This window comes from Mustela putorius, unplaced genomic scaffold (genome assembly GCF_011764305.1).
Source record: "Mustela putorius furo isolate JIRA1106 unplaced genomic scaffold, ASM1176430v1.1 tig00537227_pilon_pilon_pilon, whole genome shotgun sequence".
In the NCBI taxonomy this organism is placed as follows: domain Eukaryota; kingdom Metazoa; phylum Chordata; class Mammalia; order Carnivora; family Mustelidae; genus Mustela; species Mustela putorius.
This window is the reverse complement of record NW_025422368.1, coordinates 24,455,923-24,478,099: the sequence shown is the minus strand read 5'-3', so window position 1 is coordinate 24,478,099 and position 22,177 is coordinate 24,455,923. Positions and strand designations below refer to the sequence as shown.

The following is a 22,177-nucleotide window of genomic DNA, read 5'->3' as shown; positions in this document are numbered from 1 at the left end:
TAAGGCTTCAGAGTTCCTCCTCCCAGATCCCTCTTCTCCAAACACTAAAGGCTCTGGCAATATTTGCTACCCCATTTGACCCATCTTCCTACAGGACTACTGCCTCTCTAGCTGGTCCCTCTGTGCTAATCTAGTCTTCCCTGTGGGTCAAGAGCCCCCACCTGAGGGACCAGTGTCCTCTCTGTTCCGCACAGCTCCAACCACATGGCTGGTACATTGTACCTAATGGACAACAATTTAGATTGCTAAGATTTTGAACTATTTTATTTGAAGAGATTTTCTTCTACGGTTCTAGTTATAAACACAGAACAAATGCTATTTGAGTAAGGGCATCATAGGCATCATTGTATTTGAACGAATCATATCATAATGTTTACATTTTAAGCCATACTTGAAGACACAATACAACCTTTTTAACAAAGTGTCAGTCATAACAAAACATAATTGTTCATTCTACAGATTATCCACTCTTCTAAAATAACCACTACATATGAAAACATTGTAGAGACATCTAAAGAACCCCATTAAGATTTTTCTTAGAAAAATGACACAATAATGCAAATTACATTTTCCTTTTCGTTACTAGGAACAAACTGTGACATCCATTTGAGAAAGCAGCAGCCAACCCTACCAAAATCATCTCACCGGCCTTTTGCTCCTCAAAATCAACCATCTTTTACATTTAATGTGTTCTAGAGGAATGATAAAAATGGTTATGTCAAGTGCAGAAGTTAGCATTATGTCCACTGGTATGTATTTTATACCGTGTTCCTAAATTAACATAAGAGAATGAAAAACAGCAAATATTCTTACATGAATGAAACATAAGGACAGAAAACCACCCTTTAATAAGTGATCACACAGGTAGCATCAACCTTGACTTTCCGTCAGGACCAGTGTCTTAATGACCATTTAGTAATGCTTTTTATGAAAGTGTTTTAAAGGCATAGGTACAAACACACATGTGAAGAGCTCCCCTCTCCCCCAATATTCACTTCCCTGACTTTGCTCGCCCCGCTCAAGGGATTGAGCTGTTGAGCCCTTAGCCACATAAGCTGTGTGCCTAGTAATTATCTTTAAAGCAGATCACATTTTTTTTTTTTTTGAAAAATGAAGTACAGAGAAGACTATGAAAGGTAGTGAGAAAAAAAGCAAACCCTTAGAACTTAGGTTGTGATGTTCAAATTTAGAGAAAAGCTGGTTCATAAGAATTGTCAGATCATGAAGCAGTGGATAGATGAGAGGCAGCCAGGCCACAGAGCCCCAGTATGCCTGACAAAGGTGGGCATCTTAGAGGACATGGGTTACAATGATATGGCAAACATTTTCACAAGGCTGTAAGCTCTCCAGGTCAGGGGACATGACTCATTTACATCTATATCCCTAGTTCTTAATATTGTCCTGCACACAACAGACTTTCAGTATTTCTGGGAACCAGGGAATGGAGCTGAATCAGCTCAATGCTTTCAAAGTCTTTCTTGGGGGGTGCCTGGGTGGTTCAGTGGGTTAAGCCTCTGTCTTCGGCTGAGGTCATGATCTCAGGGTCCTGGGATTGAGCCCCACATTAGGCTCTCTGCTCAGCAGGGAGCCTGCTTTCTGCCTGCTTCTCTGCCTACTTGTGATCCCTGTCAAATAAATAAATAAAATAAAATTTTTAAAAAGCCATTCTGGATGGTATCTACTCACTATTTCATTCACTCCTCTAAGGCAGGATGAGAAAGAGACTTCATTCATCTCACTCTGATGGCTGGGCAATGGTTGCCAGGGAGCTCTGATGACATGGACTGTGAGACCAATTCCTGGCACTGAGGAAGGGAGTGCTTCTGATTCATGATGCCACCATCAGAGAACGGTGACACAGACATTATATATTCCCCACCCCTGGTCAAGGAAAAGGCATCCAACAACTCACCCATGTTCCCTTTCTGTCACTATGCTGCCTCACAAGAGCTCTGCATTAAGCCACGGCTCATTAGACGCTGGTTGATCAAGAAGGCCAAGGCCTTTCCACTCAATTTACCTCTGCGGCCAAACAGGTAGGGTCATGACTTTACCTGGAAATCTGAAAACATGGCATCCACAATGCTCATTAAGTAATTCTTTACTGAAAGAAAACAAGCATTTCCTTCTAATTCCTTTTGGAAGAAAAAGAGCTTTGTCCATCTCAGTAAAACTTTAACTGACATCTAAGGCGTTTGGAATTACTTGGGATTTTGGTTCAAGAAAACATGGCCGAGCTCAATTCTCTTTGGTATTCATGCTTAATCTTAATCTATTTGTTTCTTAATAGAATCCAAAACCTTCTCAGTACTTCATTGTTATGACTTAACCCACACTATTGAAATAATCAACTCCTACTCTTTCATCAGAAAAACTTCCAAGGATGCTAAGGGGAGAGGCCTCTTAAACCAAGAATGTTATGAAGAAAGCCAGAAAGAATGACAGGGAGAACCAACCTCCCTCTGCCTCCCAGACCATTCTTCATAAAATGGGTTTCTTCTGGCAAGGTGGCTCCCACCAGCAGGGGTCCTCCCGCTAACTCTCCTCCCTACTGTGGGAGGTTGGCACCCCTAAGAAGCAGGTCAGAAAAGAAGGAAGCAGCATTTAGAGAAAGGAAGAAAACAGAAGCGTATTATCAAAGAGTACTACATTGTACACCTGAAACTAATATAACACTGTATGTTAACTACACTACTATTAAACACTTAATTAAAAAAAAAAAAAAAAAGCAAAGTCCTGGGGGATGACAGGGACTTTTCAAAACAACATTCCCTCATCATAGGTAGAGTCTTCACTACAACATTGGCACCAATGTGAGAATAGAGCTAAATTAAAATTATCCTCAGAATGCCAACATAGCTGATGTGCACAGCAGGAAGAATGATGACATGATGACCCAAATCCACAGATCAGTTCCTATTACACATTCTTCCTCGCCCAAGTACGGCTGGCAGTCCAGAGTGACAAAAATATTGTTAGACGTCTGGGTATCTTAGAGCAATATGCCAGGACGTGCATGCACACACACAAACACACACACACACAATATGCACATACACACACATCAAACCTGGTTTATAAAAAGAGCTTTGTGGACCAGAGTATGCCTTCACTTGGTCCAATAATCTAATTGTTGGCATGAGGGAAACAGACCCAAAGAATGTAACCAGGAAGAGAACTGGTTGGCAGCAGTAATATTACATTTAAATGATATGGTTATTTACAAGCTAAGGTCTAATCGTCCAGAACTAATTCAACTGGCTAGACTCTTCAGAATATACAAGGTGAAGCTTTAAAAAAGTTAAGATCTGTAGCAACAAAAGTTAACACTATCTAAAATAAATTAGATTTTTAAATATATGCAATGAAATTATAGGTCACTGGAAATTCAATTCCATAATGAATATAAATTAATATAAATCTATTATTAAAGTACCATCCCCAAGAAGATTTCAATTCAGACTTAAAAAAAAAAAAAAAAAAAGGCTGAGTATTTGAGAATAAATGGGTATGGCTTAGGAACCCTTAAGTAATGTAAGTAGAGTACCAATATGATTATTTGGTGACAAGATCCAAGAGCTGTTCCCAGATCCACAATAAAGGCTTGCCTCAATTTACTTAATAGAAGTATTCCTAAAAAGTTGTGCAAATAGAATTTTTACAACCAGACCCTGATTTTCACTCTGCTCGCAGGCCATGGTTGTCAAGGAACCCTGCAGTGACCTTGTGAGAACCTGGGGCGCTCTGCCAAAGTGACCGGCCCTCTGCACCATGTCCACGAGGCGAATGCCTACCCAAGGCGCTGGGTAGCCTCGCAGAACACGTGGATTTGCCATGACAGTTTTTTGTTTTTCTGCAGGACGTTCTTAAAGTGAGGTGCACTGTAACTGGAATGTTAGAGCAGAAGGATGGACTCCAGCTCCCAGCTTCACCATCCTATTACAAAAGATCGGAGACGCTCAGAAAGAATAACATTTCTGTAAGTATATACATTTTTTAAAGGGATGGAGCTATGACTGGCAGAAACTTTATATATTCATGTTAGCTGACTTATTGACAACTGCTGGAGCTGGGTTCCATCTGACTCAATGACCAAGGCAAGCAGAGAAACTTCCCGAATTTCAGAGATACCACCAGAGGCCATTCCTATTCCACAAGAGTTTCTTCCCTCTCTAGCAGCAAAGTTCCACAGCTATCCTCACCTTCCCTCATAAAAGCAAAGCGTGAATTAAAAGGCTAAGGTTAAATTAGAAAGATGTCTGATCTAAAGATGATGAACTTATCTTTCTTATCTTAGAAACAGAACTAAGTCAAAGACATTCATCAAAAGTAACTCTTAAAGGCAATTTTTTTTTTCTTATTTGGTCTTCCCTTCCCATTTAAGACTTGATTTCAAAAAAAGAAAAAAAATATATATATATCCATCCTTCTAAACAATATATCCTCTCTTTTAAACAATACAGAATGCCTAGCAATGCAACTTATCTGACCACATAAATTTGCAATCTGCCACCAAAATGAAATAAGAGGTTACACCTGTCTATTCAGTACACATAATTGCAAAAGAAGTTTGGAAAAATAGCTGAGAAGGTTTTTAAGAAAGGTTCTGGGAGGACTGAAGCTTGTAAGGACTCACTCTAGGGCTCCATCATTGTAAGTTTCCTGGAAAGTAGTGTGCAAATAAAATAAACACAGAACCCTATTTTTAAACCACCGGAAGTATATGTGGGTATGAATAGGGGAGAATAGGGGTGAATGACAGTGTTAATATAAATGTATCTCAAGTAAATGAAAAATCTCTCACTTAAGGTATTAATGATATTTCAAGTGACCTAAATAAAACGGATTTTAAAATGATCTTTACCATTCACGTCAACAATCGACTTTGGTCCTTTACTAAAGCAGACACAATGAATCTTCTTTTTGTTGATCAGTTTCAGTCACTGGTCCAAGGGTACCATATTTGATGAAAATAGTATCATGGATTTGCTCCCATCATTTAAAAATCAATAATTAAAAAAATAACAAAGTTGGTCTCTTTTCTCCACAAGTTTTCAAGTAATTAGTTCAAGTAAGCTTATTTACAGCTATTGTACATGTGACCTACTTTAACCCACTTTTTCCCTTTAGAAATTAGCCTCCCTGGAAATGGGACACTACTTTTTCCTTTTTTTTCTTTTTCTGCCTTGAACCAGGTTTCTTTTAAATACTAAGTCGGTTCAGTCATGTTTCTGCTTTATTGGGCAGATAAAGAGAGGAAACCAGCAAGTTGTGTCCAAAGGCTGGGAAACGCCTGAATGCTTCCCAACTATCTGAGAAGATGTTGTACTTGAGAAAAACTCGATGTTCCAAGCTGGTGGACAGGGTCACGTCTCTGCTCATGATGTAGATGCCGTCGTTGTGGAGTGCACAAGTCAAGTTAAGCCCCGATTTGGACGTGTTCTCCTTGAGGTAGAGCCACTGCCGTGTGACCGTGTTGTAGGACTGCACCGTGAGCATGTCCTCGCTCTGGCTGCTCCTCCGGTTGGGCCCCAGCTCATGCAGACAGCCGCCCACAATGTAGATGGTCTCCTCAACAGACACCATCTGCTGCTTGCGAATGTGGACGTCACAGGTTTCAAACAGTGTCCAGATGTCGGCCGAGGGGCAATACTGCAAAATGTTCATGTTGCGGTCTGAAAGGAAGAAAGAAGCCAAATGAGGACACAGCCGTGAGGAGCACCACTGCCCGTGCACGTTGTGATAACATCTGCCCCCGCTTAGACCATCTGGTCACACAGAGGCAAAAGGACTCCAGAGAAGCAGAGGTTGGGACAACAGTAAGGCTGGGAGATCATCTGTTTAGAACCATCCCCCTGGGGATGTCCCCTCCCTGGGAGGCTCTCAGAATCAAGAGAGCCAGGACACGGCCTGCTGTGATTGGAGCATTTCAGAACCACCAGTCCAATGTAAAAAGAATCAGAGCCTTGGAACTCTCCTCAATCACTACAGAATTACTGACGTGTTAATACAGGTGTCAGGCGAAGCCCCAAGGGATCTACTCTTGACAAGCGACTCTACTAAATTAGACAAGTGAGCCAAGCAAGATCTTCAGGGGTTAGTCTAAAGGAAACAACACACAACTGCAAGTCAGGAAAAAAACCAGAAATTCTCACTGTGGCCTTCAAGCCATAGAATCACTTGGCAACTCGATGTCCCGACTACAACAGCAGAGACATACTCACAAAGGCCCTTCCCTCTCCCTGAAGCATGCTTCCCCAGAGACGGCTGGTTCTTGTGTGGATAAAATCAGAAAGTAGATCAAAGGCTACTCTAACATTATCTTGAATTCTCAGCTGCTTTAAGGAAAAACACTGCCTACTCTCATTTTGAAAAATGCTTGTGAAATATAAAATAACTAGTTTCATTTTTCTTTTTTTAATTGTTCTTTTTTATCTTCTTCTCCTCTAGGAAAGAATAAGTGGCATATTTTAGCCTCAGCAGAAAAAATGCTCTGAGTTATCTGAAAGAATGAACTTTCTCTTTGTTGTTGTTGCTTAAACAAACAACAAAATCCATCAGTGTAAGAGACAACTCAGCTTGGGAAGAGATGTGGAACTAAAGGGTACAATACTTCCTCCTGACACAGAGGGACCCACCCCACAGTTAGCAAAGATGAAGGAGCTCCACCCCCCCCTCTGGTATCAAGTGGAGGGCCTCGTAGAGGGCACAGAAAGAACAGAAAGAAGACCGAGCCCTGTGTGTGCACGCGTCCCCCCACTTATAGAAATTTCAGAATTGCTACAGCTTTAGGAAATAGTCCCTCTCTTTTCCACCCACACTAATACCTCCTTGTATTTCTTTTTATTGGAGGTATTGTGAAGAAACTCATTCCAGAGACAGTCCAAGGGAGTTTGGTTCCAATGTATCAGAAGTGCTCCTTAGTAACCTGGCTTCCCACCGCATGAATAAAGGAGTTATTTCTCCGTTCCAGGTCTGAAGGTCTTCCCAGGTCTTCTGTAAATGTTTTCTCTCCTCACCCAACAAGGGCTCAGACCATGATGAGGTGGTTTGAGTTGGTGGAATAACCTTTTTTCTTTTATATTGAGAGGTAATTCTGAACTTCAGCAAATCACCCTTCTTCCCTTGAGTGGTTACTACTATTTTCTATGGAGTTTCCTTTAATTTCCACAATGCCTGCTACAGAATCAATATAATCAAACAGCTGTCATAAAAATCATGAACTATTACTTCCTAAATTTTAAAAGTCTATCTAACTTAAGAAGTCAGCCAGCCAAGAGCCCAATTTTGAGCCCTGCATTTTGTTTTATGACAATTATGATTCCTTATTTTAAATCCAGGTAACTATTAGGAAGTGCTGGGAAGATCCTACATAGAAGAGGAGGGGTGTTTCAGAGTACAAGGAACTGTCCCGCCCTCTCATCTCAGAAAACCCGTTTTCAACCCTTACACAAACACTCATCCATCCACATCACCCAACCATCCCATCACAGGTATTTGGCTCGGGGAATCCAGGGCAGGAATCACCATGGGTGGCCCGAGTGAAGAAGGTACATTAGTAGTGGCTTGAGAAACTAGAAAACACACAAACAAGGGTTTTCCAGGTCAAATCTAAAGAACATTTGCTCAGCCAGGGTCATGGAAAAACTAGGAAATCTACCAGCACAGTACTCCTGGGTTTCAGTGCTGCCTGTCAGTGCTTCCCAGCTCCTGGTCACAAGAGAAGCCAAGGGATATGTGTGCATTATGTCAGCCCACAGGGTGCATTCTGGGTTACAAAATCTAGGGAGGAATCAGAATTCTTAGAAATGTTCAAAAGTAAATAACTGTATTTACTTTCCTAAGAGAAGAGACACACAGACACCCAGAGGTACATATGCACACACAGGAATTCTCTGGGGGCTATGGTTTCATTAAACACATGAAGTTGACCACCGTACCCAAACACCAAAGTAGAAGGTAAAAGAAATGGTTGCTAGGTCTCTCTCTCTCTTTTTTCAATTACTTATTACCCCAAAAAGCTGGCAATTATCTTATCTTTACTGGAAAGTCATGAGGGAGAGGCACTGGGACTAGCTCCACGGGGATAAAAACTTGAGGGCATTAAAAAACAAAAAAGTTCACTGCATCCCATGCATTTCTCTTGGTCACTGCCTCTCTCTCCTTAGATGCATAAACACAGCACCTGTACTGAGTTCAACAGTGGCTCCTTAAAAGATATGCGCTTTCTATTCCTGTCAAATAAATAAATCAAATCTTTTTTAAAAAATAAAAAATAAATAAATTTATTTGGCCAAGAGGTAACTCGGACACAAGTGGGGGAGAGAGATAAAAGGCAAGACACACTTCTATCTGGTGGGCCCCCACCGCCTCCTAACTCAACCAAGTTTGTCATTATCATGTGAGATGCTATCTACCAAGAACAGCAGTAAAAAACCTATTGGGAAAACTTATTTCCAAATTATCAATGCCAAATGCCCACCAAAAACAGTACAGCTTAATAAAAAGCACAACCACCTCCCACCTCTGGTCAGGAAAAAGTTCTCTTATATTGTTGTCTTTTGTAATCCTCTTACACTATGTGAACAACAGCCTTGAGCTGAGCTTCTGGAAACTGTCTGATAGGTTTGTGCTCAAGAACGAAGAAAGTGAAAACACAGATCCACAAGGATGTTCTGGCCCTAAATTCCATAGTGTTAAATGTGTTTGGAAGAAGGATGGCACTTACCCAGTCCAGTCACAAGACAGCTGCTCACAAGGCTGGGCTTCCAGAGCAGAAAGAAAATACGTATTCTCTTCATCACATCCTCTACCCCATTCAATTTTCATGCTCACACAAAGGGATCAAAGGTCCCTTCTGTCCAAAGTACCCTTGTAATACTCAACTCTCTTCCTCCCAGATATACAAATGTCCAGTATATAATGTATGAAATTACAATATGTACATCAGAGCATTTCCCCAGGCTGCCCAAGCTCACATGGAAGAGGATCACTTACTTGGCCCCTTCACTTACCTCTGGTCGTGTATCCTCCAATGACATAAATTTTCCCCTTACACTCACACGCAGAGAACTCGGCCAGAGGGTTTGGTAAGGGTGCCACAAAATTCCAGGCATCCTGCTCGGGATTGTAACACTCAACATTAGAAACGGCCTGCCCACCAATGGCATAGAGTTTTGAATTAACAGCCACAAGTTTGAAGTTAGACCTGAAAGAGAGATACAAAGGCCCAGAGAGTCAGTTTTCTTAACCATTAAGAAGGCAATGGCATGAACTGCTAAAGCAGACTGAGGAATGTGCTGGAGATCTAAAGAAAATTAGCTCTCCAAGCTGGGTGCCATTCTGCCTGGGGACAGAGGAATGGCCAAATGACACCTCAAATTTCACTCCTATCTCAGAATTCACAAGAATGAAGCATTTTTCAAATCTTAGCAATGAGAGATAAGCAACTCAATATAACCAAGAGTAGTCTTGCTTAGCCTTGTGCCAAGAACCAAAGATATTTTAATATTAATATTAATTTATTAATATTAACATTAAATAATAATTTATATTAATATTTAATATTTTAATATTTCCTTCAACAGCGGGAGCAAGTGTTAAGGGAGGAACGCATAACCTCCCTTGTCTCTCTACTCAGCATGTTTCCAATGCTTCCTCCCCATTGAGGAGGCTCCATGTTAGGTACACACTAGCACCTTCTATGGTGCATATGCTAAGGGTGGGTGCTAGAGGGTGGTTCAAAGACCCCTTTACCACAAGTGCTCCTGGCAGATCTCTCGCCCCCCCATCCCACCGCTCCATCCGAGGGCATCTTATATACTGTTTCACAACACAATACAAAGGGCTACATAAGCACCAAACTAAACATATTTTGATACAGCACCCTTACGGGGGGCTTCCGTATGTTAACAAATACTTAAATCAACAAATGCTCATTTATCATAATAGAGAATAATTTTAGGGGCACCCGGGTGGCTCAGCTGGTTGAGCGTCAGCCTTTGGCTCAGGTCATGATTCCAGGGTTCTGGGAGTCTGCTTCTCCCTCTCCTTCCTGCTCATGCTCTCTCTCACTATCTCTGTCTCTCTCAAATAAAGAAAATAATTTTAAAAGGAGAAGACACCGGTTTAAGCCCCATATTCAGTAATACAATCAAATACTGCTCATCAGCTTCAGATGCTACATAAAAGTCTTGTACCTTTTAACTTCTGAATTGAAAAGAAAAAACTAATTTGTTCCAGTGTAGCGCACGGAAATTAATGACTCCTGGAAGGCCAGATGGGATACACATTTGGGTCAGTCTCCCAGATTGGTGCTTGGTCTCAAGTTTACAGGAGTGTGAGCAGAGCACAATGCAACAGAGAGACCTGAAGCAGCTCTCTGACCCTAGTCCAAACACGCCAATTCACTATGGCTGGTATGGGGATAATACTCATCACAGGATGGTCAAGACAGTACAGGCAACAGTCTCTCAGGAAGTACCACACTGAGATAAGATACTACCATTATAATTTCTTAGTTTTCTAGTGTTTGCAATAAAGTAGACCATGTAAATTTAGAGACCACATCTACCACTAATACAACAATGTCTTCAAAATTAACAATATCCTAAGAAAGAATGGGGAGACCCACATTTGAAAAATGCAGGTAAGAGGGTAGATGAGGAAGAAACAGGGAACAAGTTGCCCACGTGTGATCTCCTAGCAGGAGTCTAATCAACACTGATGTACCATGACATAGGACCTGTGGGTAATAGCCACCTACACCTACTAAAACAGTAAGATGTTTTCAAAGGTGCCTGCAACGTGTCCGTTTAAATGAGTCTTTGTTTTGTTTTTCAAATGACAAAGTGAACAGAGTACTCTTCAGCAAGAACCCCACATTGTCCATTACACCTAGCCAGCCAGTCACATTTTATGCCAACCGACTTCACTGGGGTGGCAGCCACCGGGGGGGTCTCTACTTCATGTTGCTTACTTTTCCTGCTGCCAATGGTCCTTAAAATCTGACCATGATGCCCTCTCTGTGTGTGCAAATTTGGGGAACCAAAGGAAATAAAGCTTGCAAATAAGGACTAAATTTTACCAGTCTGCAATTTGTTTTTGCTCCCCAAAGGTACACAGATAGTAAATTTTCTAAGATCAAAACGGTTTTTAATATTCATCCAGCATAAGCATTTGTCCTAAGTAAACATGTAAGGGCTGAATGAGTAAGCAGTTAAAAGTAAACAATTCCATCTCTCCAGACCCAGCATGCTCAAATTCACTTGAAGAGAAGACGCTTTTCAATATTGAGTTGAAGATGAAACTGCCACCCCAACGCGGACCACTTAGTGAACACGCGTCCTGCTGAGGATTGTGAGCCCAGGCTCACACGGGGACATCTTAGCTCCACCACTCAATGGCTGTGTGACCTTAGATAAGTCACTAAATTTCAGTTCATCTCATCCTCAGTTTCCCCACCTGTGAAGTGGAGAAAGGAACATATATCACACAGGGAGAGTTGAAAAGGGGAACACCTGCAGAAAGGGGTCACAAGAGGGAATGCTTTTTCTGGGTGTCATAAGACTAAATTTCTTAATTCCGAGAGGATCTCTTTGTCATTTGTTAACTGCAACAGTCACCGGCTGGAATGTATTCTGGAATTACATACAAAGTGCTCTCTCATCCATAAATTCTCACCATGAAGCACCTCATTTCCTACTCTTTGAAAGTAACTCTTTCACTCTTCACCTACTGGAAGGGTGAAAGTATGAATCCAAGCTACGGCTTTAAAAAAAAAATTCATCTCTAGTGTTTTCTTAATATTGATCCCTGACATACTACCTTCAGGGGGTAAAAAGAATAATTTTTAAACCAAATAATGATGTGTTGTAGCTACATCCTTGACTGACTTAGAAATAGAAATAAAGGGGAAAAAATGCTGATTTAATTACTACTTCACCTCAAGGAAATAAAGAGCTCAGCAAATCCTTAAAAACTAAGTGACATGAAACATGCTGAACCCTGCTACACAGATCAACAGTAGCTGTATACAGCTGTAGGGCGGCCGGTGACACAGAGGTGGGAGCGGCTTCGAGTGCTGGCCCTGTAACCATGCAAACTTTTGAAACTCATCCTCAATTTCCCCTTGGGAAGACGGAGCCAATACTACTAAAAAGAGATTAAAAAGATCTAAAAAGAGACTACTCCAAAGAGATGCTGTGAGTGTGAAATAGGAAGTGACATCTAAAACAGTGTCTACAACATGTAGCCCAGAGTTAAGAGCTCAAGAAATAGGAACCATTGTCAAGGTTTGCTCCATAGAAAAGTTTGTTGCCATTGGAGTAAACATCAGAGAGAAATGGCAAGATCTTTTCTCAACCACACAGAAAAGACATATAGTTTGTGGAGCACTCAGGTCCTTGTGCCCCCTCCTCCTCCTCCTCTTGCCTACCTTCTGCCACTTCCCTATGGATTAACCTCCCCTGGGGACCAGCAGGTCGCTACCTACTAGGTGTCTGAGAGACTGGAGCACACGAAGCAACTACTGGACAAAATCACAATGAGTGGGGGATGAACAGACACATAGTTTTCTTTCCTTCCCACTATTCTCGGGCTGCAACCTTAACCAGAAAGGAGACCAGAAATGCCCTCAAATACTAAACTTTGGCCCAGAGAAAAAGGGAATAGCTAAGGCTGATGACAGTAATTCCGTCTCAGCCAGGAAACTTGTTTAACTCTCTCCCGGCTTTGTATTCACACACAGAACAACTGCAGAGCAAAAGTACAGGGCAATCAGAGAGACTAGAGACGGTAGAGACGGAGAAATGAACGACCAGGATTGCTGCAACAGTGGCCAGTTCCTGCAAGTTATCACCAATGGAAGCAAGGAGGGAGGGCAAGCAATGTTGTGGGTACACAGACTTTCGCACAGATGTCCTGACAACTCCTGAGATCAAACCCACATGCCGACCACTGGGCAGTGGGGCATCCCTGGACTTCAAAGCAGCCTCTCTGCTCTGCTGTGTACTCACACTGCCATTTTCAAGTGTGCCGGCACAACACTAACATCTCTTTCTTCCTTTTTGGGCGGGGGGTGGGGATGGGGAACACTACTGGTCACATGCACCATTTTATCCAGGGTGCAAAGGGCTTTACAGAATCTCTCAAGCTAGGGTTCCTGCCTGTGCCATACTATTTAAGATTCTGAGATCACCACCCTATTCAGTTGCTGAGGAACGTGGGCTGCTTTGCATTTGACCACTTTGTCAAAGTAAAACAGTAAAGGTACTGTGATGTAAAGGTACATCACAGAGGCAGTGAATCAAGCCAGATGTGAAATGCTGTGTAATCACAGGGGCTGAAATCTGCTTTTCCTCAAGGTTCTAAGTTTCCTCTGGTGTTTCCAGAAACTGTATTAGATACATTATCCAGAAACAATCCCATTCTAAGTTTCATTTTTACTTGTTTCATCATCTAAATCCCTTGAGGACAGGAACCATGTTGTCTTTGTTGTTTGCCCAATAGTGACTAGAAAGATGCTAGAAATGAATGAAGGCTGTGGTGAAGCTCAAACACATGTAATGAAATTTTTAAAAGCAGCACAAAGCATCTGTGCTCCACTTCTCTGAAGAAAATAATTTTTTTTTAAAGATTTTATTTATTTATTTGACAGACAGAAATCACAAGTAGATGGAGAGGCAGGCAGAGAGAGAGAGAGGGAAGCAGGCTCCCTGCTGAGCAGAGAGCCCGATGCGGGACTCTATCCAAGGACTCTGAGATCATGACCTGAGCCGAAGGCAGCGGCTTAACCCACTGAGCCACCCAGGCGCCCATCTGAAGAAAATAATTTTTAAGAAAAAATTAAAAAATGCACATGAAGATGGTCACTGCCAGTCTATAAGCCAAACTGTAAATACTCTAAATGGTTATATCTATTCAATGGATATTTACATTTTGGTTACTCTACTTACTACACACCTTAGCAAATTACTTGACTTTCTATGCCTTGGTTTCTGACTCTGTAAAATGGGAACCTGCCTGATACAGTCTTTGTGAAGAATAAGTGAGATAATACATGCAAAGCAGTAAGAACAGTACCTAGCACAGAGTAAATGTTCAGTTAAATGTTACCTAATATTATTTTTCTGCTATTCTAAATAACGATAGTGACTGTTACAAGATAAAAATATTCACAATATTACATTTAAAAAAATAAAATAATATAGTCACTTTTATTACAATAATATATGATATAGTTCATAATTCAAAAACAATGGTGCATTTTGAGCATCTATGAATTATTGGATACCACATTAGCAGTAGGGGCACACAGAAGCAATGAACTGGACCTGACTGGAAGGGAGAGAAGCAAACATAAGCAGAAAACTTCAATTCGAGGTGGAAAGTATTCTAGAGAAACAAAGAATTTGAATATTTAGCCTAACTCAGAGTTCAGAAAGGGACATCCAATTGAGCTGACCCTCAAATCTGAGTCAAAGTATGAGAGAGATAAAGAAGGTTACAAATTCCAACATGGCACCCAATTTTAAAATTTGGTGGAAAAAAGTATCTGTGTCGGGGCACCTGGGTGGCTCAGTGGGTTAAAGCCTCTGCCTTCGGCTCAGGTCATGATCCCCAGGTTCTGGGATCGAGCCCCACATCGGGCTCTCTGCTCAGCGGTGAGTCTGCTTCCCCCATCTCTCTTTCTGTCTGCCTCTCTGCCTACTTGTGATCTCTGTCTGTCAAATAAATAAATAAAATCTTAAAAAAAAAAAAAAGAAAAGAAAAGAAAAAAGTATCTGTGTAGAAAAAAAACAGTAGCTCGGGGTTGCCTGGCTCGCTCAGTCAGTGGAGCACGCAACTCTTAATCTCAGGGTTTTGAGTTCAAGCCCCACCTTCGCCCAGAACTTACTTAAAAAAGAAATAAATAAACAAAAGTTAAAAAAAAAAACTAGAAAATTCCTGAGAATAACTGCAAAAAATATACAGACTATACAAAGATCATAAACCTTTCCTGAAAGACCAAAAGACCTAAATACATGGAAAAACAATTTTTCTATCTGCAAAGTATTATGAAACTATTAATCCTCCTCCAACTTAACTGATAAATATCAATCAAAACTCCAACAGAACTTGACAATTGGATTCTAAAGTTTCTCTGAAGGGGAAAATGTACAAAGAATAGCTAAGAGAATAAAAATAAAACCAAAAAGGGGTGCCTGGGTGGCTCAGTGGGTTAATCCTCTGCCTTTGGCTCAGGTCATGATCTCAGGGTCCTGGGATCGAGTCCAGCATTGGGCTCTCTGCTCAGCAGGGAGCCTGCTTCCCCCCCTCTCTGCCTGCTGATCTGCCTACTTGTGATGTGTGTCTCTCTCTCTGTCAAATAAATAAATAAAATCTTAGAAAAAAAAAAAAAAACAGAAAAAAATGGGTCTCTATTCCACGAGACAACAGAATAGTTTACCAAGCTGCAATAATTTAAAAGTATGCTATTGGAAAAAATAAATAAATAAATAAATAAATATAAATAAAAGTATGCTATTGGTAAAGGAAAAGCCAATATGTCAATATGGAAACAGGAAAATTATCATCTGATAACTGGTTGTGCAAATCACAGTGAGGACTGAGGCCACTGAGACATTTAGGAAACATGCTATAACCTTACATTATACTTTACATAAAAATAAATCCCTATAAGTGACTCTTAATCTCACAAAACAAACTGAGGGTTGCCGGGGGGAGGGGGTTTGGGAGAAGGGGGTGGGATTATGGACATTGGGGAGGGTATGTGATTTGGTGAGTGCTGTGAAGTGTGTAAACCTGGTGATTCACAGACCTGTACCCCTGGGGATAAAAATATATGTTTATAAAAAATAAAAAATTAAAATAAATAAATAAATAAATAAATAAATCCCAAACACATTCAAATATAAATGTAAAAAGGCAAAACCATAAAATAGATTATAAGACAGATGAATATTTGTATATTCTTAACTTGTAGACACCTTTCCTGTGCAAGATTAAAAGCTAATAGTATATAGGACAAATTTGACTCCCCCAAAATTTAAATTTCCTCATGTAAGAATACGTGATACATTTGTATAAAGAGATCTTTTTAAGATTATAATGAAGATTAGGTATTACATATTAAAGATTTAAAATTTTAAAAAAAAAAAAGAATACATGATAAACCTGATGTCCAAAATTGGAGGCTCACAATGCCAGTGTTGTCCTACAGTTTGTTTGGTCTGCAAGGTTTCTGCTATTGTTGATGTTGGTTTTTTCAATGCAGTAAGTTGCCAGTCTTTAAAAATCAGGGCATCTGGCTATCTGGCAATGCTTCCTATACTTGGAGATAGCAACAAGCTGTGGGTGACAGGGGTGGGGCCCTCTTGCGGTGGGGTGACAGCTCTCCGATTCATCATCACTCCAACCCACCCCTCTACTCATTGACTTCACCAGCCTAGTCACTTTGTGGATTTTTATTTTTGAGGCCTTCCAGTAAAATAAAGGCAGGGGGAAAACAGTCCAACATTACCTAAGAGACAAGAGATTGATTCTACGTATGTAAACAGAATTTCTAAACTGAATAGGAAAAAGATAAACCAATTTTATTTTTCATTGGCAAAGGCCACTTATAAAATATATACAAAGTGCCAATAAACATCTGAGAGGAAAAATTTCTCTCCCAAGCAGAAAGATTCACATCAGTGTTTGCCAACTGGATTGGTAAAAATATAAAATGATGATAATATCCTGTCTTGGCAGGAGTACAGGAACTGGCAAGCTCAGACACTGTTGATAGGAGAGGAGATCTGAACAATGTTCTGATGGGCAATTTGGCAGGGGCTACCAAAATTTAAAACTTATATATACTTTGGCCCACCTATCCAGGGATTCCAGGAATTTGTTATTTAGGACTACTGAAAAATGCCTGCTAAGAGAGGCACATCTATGCCAAGATGTTCAACATAGCATTTTTTAAAAAGATCTTATGTATTCGAAAGAGAGAGTGAGCGAGTGAGAGAGCACAAGTGTGGGGAGGGGCAGAGGGAGAGGGAGAAGCAGACTCCCTGAGGAGCAGGGAGCCTAACATGGGACCCATTCCAGGGCCCTGGGATCATGACCTGAGCCAAAGGCAGATGCTTAACCGACTGAGCCACCCAGGCATCCCATTATAGCATTGTTTATAATGGCAAATACAAGCAACTTAAATGCTCACTGGGATGGGCTGATTACATTACCATACAGCCAAAGGCTAGAATACAGCTCTTAATGAGTGAGACAGCTCTATGTATATTGATATTTGTTGGTACAGAAAAAACTCTCCAAGTGGAATTGTCATAATAATCAGCACAGCCTAATCAACCTATGGTAAAAATATATATAAGATGAACACACACCCCTACATGTACACACATACAAACATTTTCCCCTAACAATTATTACCATACTTATGTTTATATAAATGTACATTTATAACATATATTTACAAATGTATAATATATAAATATATATCAGTAGATACACATATCTTCCACTCTGTGGTTTCTCGTGTCATCTGTAATTTTTCTAAGCATGTATTTACGAATTACTTGAATACCTTTTTTTTTTCCCCTGGAGGACATAAAGAATATTCCTAAAAAGAAAAAGAAAAAAGAAAAACGACTATCAAGGATTTGTAAAGATAGAAAAGGGGGCACTGGAGTGACTCAGTTAAGGATCTGACTTGATTTTGGCTCAGGTCATGATGACAGCATCATGAGATCAAACCCTACGTCAGACTCTGTGCTGGACACGGAGCCTGCTTAGGATTCTCTCTCCCCCTGTGGCCTTCCCCGCTTCTCTAAAAAAATAAGAATTCTGTGAGGTGTTATGTTAGAGCTCAAGCTGGATTGGCGGTGGAGGGGTTCTGTTGAGCAGCAGTTGATACAGCTGGACACACGTGTGTAGAGGTGACAGACAACCGGCTGGGCCTTCCACCCCAAATCTGAGCACCATTCGTAACCACTGAATGTCCCTTTGTTACCTCAATTAAAGCTTGTAGAATTTGCCTAAAAATAACACTTCTGATACCAAACCTTAAATACAGTATCATCTCAGTGGTATAAATAATACATTAAAAGGGCTTGGAAGAAAACATGCCAATCTCTACACAGTATTGCCTCTGTGAGGGAGGGAGCAGGAGTGATAGTCTTTCTGTTTCTTGATTCTTTTCCATTTTCCACTTTTCTAAAATAAGTATGTATTATTTTTATCACCCCAGAAAAAAAAAGAACACTTTCCAAAAGGAATTTCATGTTAGAGTAGAAATAAAGCCACTGTTCCCCCCCCCCCCCTACCCCCCTAGGCTGGGGTACCCTTAAGTCAAGTATGTATGTATAATGGTCTTCCCATTCCAGTTACAACTTTCTTTGCCGGGTGGTGAGTCCCCCAACTACGTGTTCCACACTTCAGGGTAGGGCCCATGTGGGGGTTGAGATGGATACAAGTGTAGCAGAAAAAAGGGGTATTCCTGTCCTTTCGTGGATCATACTGATTCTTCTCCCCACTTAAGTGTGAATGGCTCTGGGCCATCTTGAGTCCTTCCATCTTTCTTTCCTACCATCTCTTCCTGTATCTGCTCTGCTCTTTTTTTTTTCCTTCTTCTTCCTTCTCCTTTCCCACCTCGATTCCCTACTCTCCCTCGCCTCCCCTCCTCCTTTACCTGTCTTCATGTCACCCAAGGGCATGTTGGGAGGGATTTGAGGATGGGAGGGGGAAGGATGGGTGCACTGAAACGTTCTGATTTTGTAGGTGACCACTGCCAGGCTCAAATTTTAGAACAAAGACGAAACTGTCTGGGAAGGAAGGGAGATGCAAAAGAGAGGATACAAAATAAAAAAGACAATCCAAGGTACAATTCTAATGGTAATCTGATTACAGATTGGGGCCCCAGTGTGGAAAGCTTCAAAGTCAATAACAACAACAAAAATCCTCCCAAGACCGCATTACAGGTCACTGCCCGGTCTGTCACTGTAATCAGGATTAGAGCCTAAAAAATTAAAAAAAAAAAAAAGATAAAAATGAAAGCAAACTTAAAAAAAGTTTTCCTTTACAGTATCCTTCCGGGAAACCACAGACATCCCCCACCCCCACGCCCCCCAACTGGGAAAGAGGCAAAAAGGCAGTTTGCCTGAAAGAGCGAGACCTGCAAGGAAAGTACTCGGTTAGTTGACCTGGCGGGGGCCACTTCTTCCTCGCAAGTTCTCAGTTCCTTGGGAACTCTGCCAGAGTCGAGGCCAGCGACACTCCTGAAGATGTCATTCCCACTTCAGCAAAATCTCCTGCGATTGCCCAGCAAACATCAAGGGAATGAACGAACTCGTGAGCAAGTGAATGAATGGAACGGGAAAAGAAGCAGAAGCAGCCCCGCTGGGCGCTTACCTCTTCTGGTTCATGGAGGCCACCTGGAGCCACTCATTGGTGCTGGGGTTGTAGGAGTGCGCAGCCGAGATTTCCTGGCTAGTGATCCTATACCCGCCCACTATGAAGAGGTAGTTGTCCAGGATGGCAGACCCGTAACCCCTGACGTTCACCAGGTCGGGAGGAAGGTTGTTGGCCAGCGGGAACCAACGTTCGGTCATCTCCTCATACCTGAGCATGGACGGGGGCTCCCCTTGGTAGGGGTGTGGGGCCAGGGGGCCCCCCAGGAATCCCCCAGGGCTACAAGAACCGGAGTCCCGGTCAGCCGGGCCTCTCTCAGCCTCTGCTTCAGGCTGACATCATCCCGGGGGCCTGAGGAGGAGCCCCCAGGAGGTGGAACTGGGGCTTGCACAGCACCTCGTGGAAGTGGACGACCATGAAGCGCAGGCAGGCCTCCTGCAGGTCGGGCAGCCCGTACACCTGCGCCAGGCGGTACAGCTCCAGGCAGTTGGTGAGCCGCACCTGGGACAGCAGCAGCTGCAGCAGAGACGTGACCTGAAGGAAGGAGGCCGCTTCCACCAGCTCCGCCAGCAGGCTCACCTCGTCCATCTCCTCTTCCTCCTCCACCCCGCCGCCCTTCTCCGCCTGCGGGCCCAGGAGCCAGCCTTCGCGGGCCCCGCCGGCGTTGATGAAGTCCAGCACCAGGCGCAGGCCCGGGGCGCTGAGGCCGCGCAGCTGCTGCACCTCGGGGCCGCCGGCCTCCTGGCTCAGGGCCTCGCGCATGCCGGAGCGGTAGAGGGCGCGGAAATAGTCGCTCTGCTCGATAAGCTTCCTCTTGCTCACCGGGTAGCAGCGGTCCTCCAGGCGGATCTGCACCATCTCCTCGGCCGACATGGCTGGGGGGCCGGGGGCCGCGGGGGTGCCCGCCAGCTCTGCGCGCTCGCCTCCCCGCCCCCACGCGCTCGCCGGGTTCCGGGTTGGGCGCGCCGAGGGATGGCGCCGCGGAGGAGGAGGGAGGCGACGGGCCGCCGCCCGCTCCCGCGTCCGCCCGGCCTCTCTGGGTCGCGGCGGCGCCCCCGAGGCAGCCCCTCCTCCTGGTCCCGGGGGCGGCGGCTCAGCCTCGCTCCCCCGGAGCGGCCGCCCTGCCGGTCTGCTCTGCCTCAACGCCAGAAAAGGCCGGGTGGCCGCGCGCCGGGCGTCGGGAGGCGGCCGCCGTCCTCGTCCGGGTTGTCCGGGCCGCGTCCGCCGCCGAGGGGATCCCAGCCCCCAGCCTGCAGCCTCCTGCCACGCCTCGCTTCTCACTTCCGCCCGCAGGACCCCTGCCGCCCGCCAGACCTGCGAGCCGATCCGGCTTTCGGGGAGGGCTGCGGGCCCCGGCGCTGCGGCTGCGGCCCCCGGCGCTCCGGCTGCGGCCCCGTCCCCGCAGCCTCCCCCGCACGCCCGGCGCAGCGGCTCTGCGGCCTGCGGGCTCCGCAGCGACGCGCGGGTTGGGAGGGGGACTGGAGGCGAGGTGAAGCCAGTCCGCTGTTTCTTCCGCGCTGCTTTAAGAGCCGGGAGACAGAGAAGAGAAGAAGAAACAGGCGTGGGGGGACCGGGATGATGGGAGTCGGGGGTCCTGGGAGTCAAAATGACATCACATCTGGGATCGCCCATCTAGCCCAATCCGGCATAGTGTCCCGGGGCCTGAGGCACATAGGCCGTCCCTACACACGCAGGTGACACCTAGAGCTGATTCTTCGCCAGGGTCATCGTGTAGGAGCCATCTTGCAGAAAGAAGGTCCAGGCAGATGGCAGCAGGTTCTGCAGGGCTCGCTGGGGTGCACAGTACAGCAGATGAAACGGGTCGGGAAGCAGAGGAGCTTGTATTTGCTGCTGGGGCCCGTTAAGTCTTTTTATACTATTAAAAGAAAGACAATTTAAGTGAGGACACGTGACTTCTTTTAAAACCTCGTCGAAAAGTTATTGCTTTTCCTATTTCAATTTGGTTGGGCTAGCCATGACAGATGGTCTGAGCAGAAGATCTGGCCGCCTTTAGTCATACTGGCCTACCGAGTGGCTTTTCTTGCCACCCTATGTTCCCCAGCCCATGAGGACTATGAAGGAGGGGCAACTTCCCGGTCTTCTCTCACTGGACGTTGCAAAGAGATGAGTAAAAAGCTCAGGCCAAATAATGAAGACCTCGTGTTGTTCATGAGATATGAATTAATCTTAGAAGGGAGTGAGAGGGATACTGTTAGGTTATCTTTGGGTAGATGGAGGGATAAGGATTGGGAGGGAACTGGCACCCTATCCTAAAAAACAAAACAAACAAAAAACAAAAACAAAAAAAATTTGAAATTTTTCCCAGACCAAGATTCTTCCGTAATAGTCCTCAACTTGGGGAGGAGATGTATTTGGGCTTTGTTGTTATTATGACAAGCTTCATCTGTCTTCTGGAATGGCAAGTTGTTAAATGACACCTTCTTCATAAATACATTTCCGCTTTTTGAAACAAGTTATCTCCTACAACCGGATTAACATTTTACCTTAGCAAGGGGGGAAGCATTAAAAACCAGAGAAGAAAGATTGGTAAAGCATGAAATCATTTCAGCACCTTTTTGGTTAATTTGTTCTTCTCACTATGTAACTTAACTGCCTCGTGGTGAGTTGTCCTCCATTATCTTCTCTATAAAACACCATGGATAAGGAACTAACATATTAAAGACATAGAAAAAAATTCTAGTAGATTCTGGCCTCCCTGGGAAAAGTGAAGGAGACAAGGATGGATCTATGACTTGCCTTATTCATC

At 43.4% G+C, this 22,177-nt stretch overlaps 1 protein-coding gene across 1 annotated transcript; it reads right to left on the bottom strand.

Annotated features, from left to right (window-relative positions):
* Positions 1 to 246: 246 nt before the first annotated feature.
* On the bottom strand, positions 247 to 21,518 carry LOC101680170 (kelch-like protein 42). The gene is given in 5 exon segments (XM_004755690.3): positions 247 to 5,675; positions 9,015 to 9,208; positions 19,411 to 19,681; positions 19,684 to 19,750; positions 19,753 to 21,518. Coding segments are annotated over 5 exon segments (2,274 nt in total). The 5' UTR covers positions 21,043 to 21,518; the 3' UTR covers positions 247 to 5,223.
* Between the last annotated feature and the right edge of the window lie 659 nt (positions 21,519 to 22,177).